The sequence below is a fragment of the Otolemur garnettii genome, unplaced genomic scaffold (genome assembly GCF_000181295.1).
Source record: "Otolemur garnettii isolate 467f Iridium unplaced genomic scaffold, OtoGar3 scaffold00075, whole genome shotgun sequence".
NCBI lineage: Eukaryota > Metazoa > Chordata > Mammalia > Primates > Galagidae > Otolemur > Otolemur garnettii.
Window position 1 is genome coordinate 181632 of NW_003852470.1, and position 5478 is coordinate 187109.

At 48.1% G+C, this 5478-nt stretch overlaps 1 protein-coding gene across 2 annotated transcripts in view; it reads right to left on the bottom strand.

The window, feature by feature from the left end:
• Positions 1 to 5478, bottom strand: part of MTG1 (mitochondrial ribosome associated GTPase 1) — a 17286-nt gene that overhangs the window by 10452 nt on the left and 1356 nt on the right. For both annotated transcript variants that reach the window (XM_023515625.1, XM_003794041.3), the window contains exons 2-4: positions 4479 to 4543; positions 2454 to 2558; positions 170 to 250 (exon numbers count right to left, since the gene is read on the bottom strand). In XM_023515625.1, coding sequence (XP_023371393.1) covers positions 170 to 250; positions 2454 to 2558; positions 4479 to 4543 — 251 coding nt within the window. The remainder of the gene's footprint in view (positions 1 to 169; positions 251 to 2453; positions 2559 to 4478; positions 4544 to 5478) is intronic.

The window sequence follows — 5478 nt, forward strand, 5'->3', positions numbered from 1 at the left end:
ACCAACCCTACTGTTACCCCCAGGAGACTCCCAGACACCCATGAGTCAGCTGGACACCAACACCTAGGATCATTCCTGAAACTCTGCTTCTTATTAAAGCGTAGAATAGTTTACATTACCCTCTGAACATCCTGAAGCAAAAACTCAAGCATAAATAAAAACAGCCTACCTGCTTGATGTTTTCATCCTTTACACAGTTAGTGAAAATGACGTTTTTTAGGCCTTGTCCTTCTAAGTGCTGCATAATTTTCTGAAAGAGACATTTCCATTTTAAATATTGAGTGAAAACATGGGTGGCATGACACAGTCTTGTTTCAGGGTCTGAGATTGAAGGCTTGGCTCTGCCAGGAGTATTCAGATGCTGAGAGCCACTGCAGGCTGTACACCTGGCCATGCAAACTGGGAACGAGGCAGACGTGGGCACAGGTAGTGGTGAGCCCCGGCAATGAGAGGTGCCAGAGGAAGGGAGGGTCCACAGGGCAGGGACAGTACTATCCCTGGCCTGCACTCCAGGCCCTGCCAGGGGTCAGGGTGCAGCAGACACAGCCTGCCCCTGGACATCGGCACTGCTATGTACACAGTGAGGATGAGCCAGGCTGCTCTACAGCTACTCCCAGCACTGATACCACATGGGTCAGGTCCTCACTGAGAAACCTCATTACTCTCGTGTATTTTGACTGCCTTTCACAAAATGAACTCAAGTTTAAACTAATATCTGAACCCAAACTGAGGAAATACAGTATATATAATACTTTAGATGCCCAAAAGTAAACAAAGGTTAACATAAATTTGCCAACTTAAACACTGAAATAAATCAAGGGCCTAGCGCAGCAGCTCATGCCTGTAATCTAGCACAATGGAAGGCCAAAGGAGATAGCCTGAGCAAGAGCAAGACCCTGTCTCTAAAAAAATAGCTGGGATCACACCTGTAATCCTAGCACTTGGGAGGCTGAGGCAAAAGAATCAACCCCAAGCATTTGAGGTTGCTGTGAGCTATGACTCCACAGCTTTCCATTGAGGGCAACAAAGTGAGACTCTGTCTCAAAAAAAAAAAAAAAGAAAGAAAGTAAGTAACCATTCAGTGAAATCAGTGTAAAGCTGTATCATATTTAAAAAATCAGTGCTGTATTGTTTGATCAGCTACTGACCTAAAAATATAATCGATGCTTAAATGAAAAACAAAATCAGTCCTTCATTCAGTTAGCTTTAACTGCTCACCAGACGAAGCAGTACACACTCAGGAAGCCACACTCCAAGCAGAGACTCGCCTGGACGCCCCTCCTGAGGAGGCAGGTGATGGAGCTGCCTAGTATTCTGCTGCTCCCTTCCTGACGCTGTAGAAGCACCTGACATTGCACTTACCTCCCAACCAGGTGAGACAGTGCTGCGACTCTGTGCTAGATGGTCACCCACTAATCTACAGACACTAGCATTCTAAGGGCAGAAGTAAACACCAATAAAGTCTCAACTAACAGAAGTAACTAAACACATCTGTGATGAGAAAGAACCAAAGCATCAAATGCAGTGGAAACTGCCATTCTGCCCTCAGAGGCACTGTATGGCACTGCACAGCACAGGGTTCTAAGTGAGCAGGGCTCTAAGAGACCTAGCTGCAAGCACGCACAGCAGGTGGCCATCACTTGGGAACCATCTTCTGCAGGATTCTCAATAACACTCTGGAAACCTGCAATATTCTTCTGGTTGTGGTTGAAGAACCTTGATGTAGCAAGTCAACTGAGAAACCTTAAAGGTTTTATTGCTGCTGCAACAAAAAGAAAAATTCTGTACCATTAACAACTTCAAAAAACTAGCTTGTACTCAAAAGATTCTGATATCTACTCTTTGAAGGGTTTTACAACAGAGAAAGGAAAACAGAGATGGGCACTTAAAACATGACATTTCCACAATCTTCATGCTTCTTTTTCCTCCAGATGCCTTGCCTGGGTCACCTGTGTCTGATTGTGCTCAGCTTTTAGAAACTCAGGAGCTCGCCCTGCCCCCTCCAGCCTTCCAGCTTCTGGATCTCAGACTGTGCATTCAGAACTGAACACCTGTGGCACTGCAGCCGTCACAGAAGACCTCAGGAACAGACCAGCCTCACACAGCTGCTAAAACTTAAAGTAATTAAAATTGAGTAAAATGTAAAAGTCACAAATGTCAGGAGCCACATGTGAGCTGCTCATAGCCCTATGGGGCCACCATGTGGGACAGAGAAGAGAAGCTCCATAGCCAAGGAAAGGTTATTGGGGCTCCAGCAGCACTGACCACTGTCCTCAGGAGGTATAAAGACCTCAAGCATTTGGATGTTGCATTAAGTGTGACAGGGAAACATACCACATTGAGAAACCGCGTCAGAAAAAGGCAAGGCAAAGCCTGCCTGGGTACAGACACTGAGAGTCAAGCCACCTCTGCCAGATACAAGCAACCTAGGAACACCCACACTGCCATCTTACCTGCTTCTCTGTAAGATCCGCCAAGTCCATTTTGTTGAGGACCAGCAGGTGAGGCTTAATCCCAAGGGTTTCCTGAAACAGAGGGTTGCGTCCTGAAAGTGGGATGTAGCAAAATTAAGGCAAAACTCCTTCAAAGCTTTACCAACGAGGTGGCTCAGGCTGAGGCCGGAGGATAGCTGAAGGCCAAGAATTTGAGATCAGCCTGGGCAACATAGCAAGACCCCACCTTTACACAAAAAGAAAAAATCAACTGGGCATGGTAGTATGAGCCTATAGTCCCAGCTACTTAGGACGCTGAGCTCAGAAGTTTTGGGAGACTACAGTGAGCTATAACAGCTATAACAGCATCACTGCATTCCAGTCTTGGCTACAGAGCAACACCAAAAGTGCCTCCCATGAAGTCCTAACTAAAACGTCTCAAGCCACCACTGCCATCTTCGGTGACTGCCAAGGACACGAGGGGTTTCTGCCATCTGGGCCTAGCAGCTGCACCTGAAAGTGGGCAAGTCTGTTCTCCCAGAGACCCTCCTTGAAAATTCTACCTCATTCCCCTCAACCAGGCACCCCTGGGACTCGCTGTGGAGCCTCATTTCATGTCACACTAACATAGGCAGGAAGAGGGAGTTTATCTTTATCCTATGAGCCCTCCTCCCTTCTCTGGGCTTCATCTTGCCTATCAAGCCCAGCTTTGAAGTTTCCAAGGCCTTTCACCAGCCCCAGTAAACTGCTGGTCCCACACCCATAGAGGGTCTTGCTGGAAATCACTCTTCCCTCACAGGCCAACCAACCCTGTGCTCACTCAGAACAAGCCTAGAGACTCCTCTCCTTGCGTGTTAAAGGCCACCACCCAAGTTCTAGCTGCCTGCCACATCAGACAAGGTAAACCAGAGACTGCAGAAAGAATGTCCTCTCATCACAGTAAATAATACCTATCAGCACCATTATCTTTTAATAAGTAAACAACAAAATTGTCAGAAAACACTTTCGGCCAGTATAAGATATTGCAAGAATTAATGTATTTACAGCCAAAGCAAAGAAATCCTATCCTTTATTGCAAACAACCCTTAAAAAGTCTCTCTTTTAAAACACTAAAAACAGTCTCTCATTCTCCATTAATTCCCAGTGAATTCCAGCAGTAGAAGCTACAGTGAAACTGGATCTCCCTAGGGTTTAGGGCTGGTTTAACCTCCTCACACACTTCTGGGGTGAACGAGGCAGGTGTTAACAACTCTAAAGCCAACACTTCTATTATATAAAGAGAATCTAGGCTCGGCGCCTATAGCTCAACTGGCTAAGGCACCAGCCACGTACACCTAAGGTGGCGGGTTCGAATCCCCAGCCTGGACCCGCCAAACAACAATGACGGCTGCAACCAAAAAATAGCCGGGCGTTGTGGCGGGCGCCTGTGGTCCCAGTTACCTGGGAGGTGGAGGCAGGAGACTCGCTTGAGCCCAGGAGTTGGAGGTTGCTGTGAGCTGTAATGCCACGGCACTCTACCCAGGGGGACAGCTTGAGGCTCTGTCTCAAAAAAAAAAAAAAAAAGAGAGAGAATCTAAATATAGCTCAAATACAACAAAAACAAGGTCTGAGAATTATACTTATCAATAAACAAATCACATCTCACCAATTCATTCCTCAAGCACAAGAGAAAAGCCTAGTTAGTGAGAACATTTAAACTGAGGTTTCAGGTCCCATCTAGAGAATTCTACCGCTGGACTGTGCTGGAAGTATTGGCTGAGCTTAGGCTCAGGCCAAGACAAGCAATGGGACATATCAATGCAGCCCCACAGCACAGATGTGACTGCTCCAGAAAGGGGCCCAGCAACTGCTATTTCTAAAAGCCTCCCCAGGTAATCCCACCGTGTAGTGAGATGAAAACCAAAGAAAGAGATGAGGACAATGGCTACTGTGAGAAGCAGGTCAGATGAGGGCAGGGGCCAGAAAGGGGAAGTGGATGGACACCAGGTGGCAAAGCAAGCTCCCTGCTCCTGAGGAAGAGGGGCCACCTCCCACTGTGAAGGATATTCGGGCATCATGGACCTCAACAACACAGTCTACACGCTTCAGACTGTTCTGCATCTTCTTCAGCCCTGGAAAACATAAGGACGGCTAAACAAGGAGACTCATACCCTTCCAAGAGCAGCAGATTTAAGCTGGACAATCCAGAATGACACCCCACCTCAAACAACCTAAAAAGACTACACAAGGACAGCCACCTGCTGAGCACCCCTCCAAGTCCCATGCCAGTGGCAGCATGGGAGACAGAGAAGCACACAGCCCTGCCAGAGGGGTGGCAGCGAGTCAGTGCCAGGTTCTGTCCCCACCGCCTGAGGCTTGGGTGACTCTGAGTGAACTATTTAACTAGTATGGGTCTTGGCCTGGGCTATACAACAAAACAGTGCTGGTGCTTGCAGCCCCATAGGGACTACAATACTGGCACATTAACACAGCACTGAACTAGCAGCCCAGCCAGGAATGACACACAACAGTGTCCCCCTGGTGTTGCCTCTCAGCAGCAAGGACACCCGCAGTCCATCTGCACCCTCAGACATCACATCATTCCTCCTCTTACCATCCCAGGGGCCCCAACCCCAGAGTGCCTCCTGCCCCTTGAAAGCCAGTGGACACAATGGGGGCTCTCCAAGGGGCAGGAGCAACAAGGAGTGGCCCTAACAACACTCCGAAGGGCTGGACACATCCTAGTTGTATTCTTGGGTCCAAATTTTAACAGTTAGAAATTACCAAAGACTTTTAGACGGGGAAGGGAGGGTGGGGGATCAAGATGTTTTATAGCACTGCGTTAGCAGCCCGGTTCTTCTTAATGCCTTCATACCCGCTATTTCGTTTAATCCTCAAAATAACATTAAGAAAAGTGTGCCTGGCTCGGCGCCTGTGGCTCAACCGGCTAAGGCGTCAGCCACGTACACCTGGGGTGGCGGGTTCGAGTCCCCAGCCCGGACCCGCCAAAACAACAATGACGGCTGCAACCAAAAAATGGCCGGGCGTTGTGGCGGGCGCCTGTGGT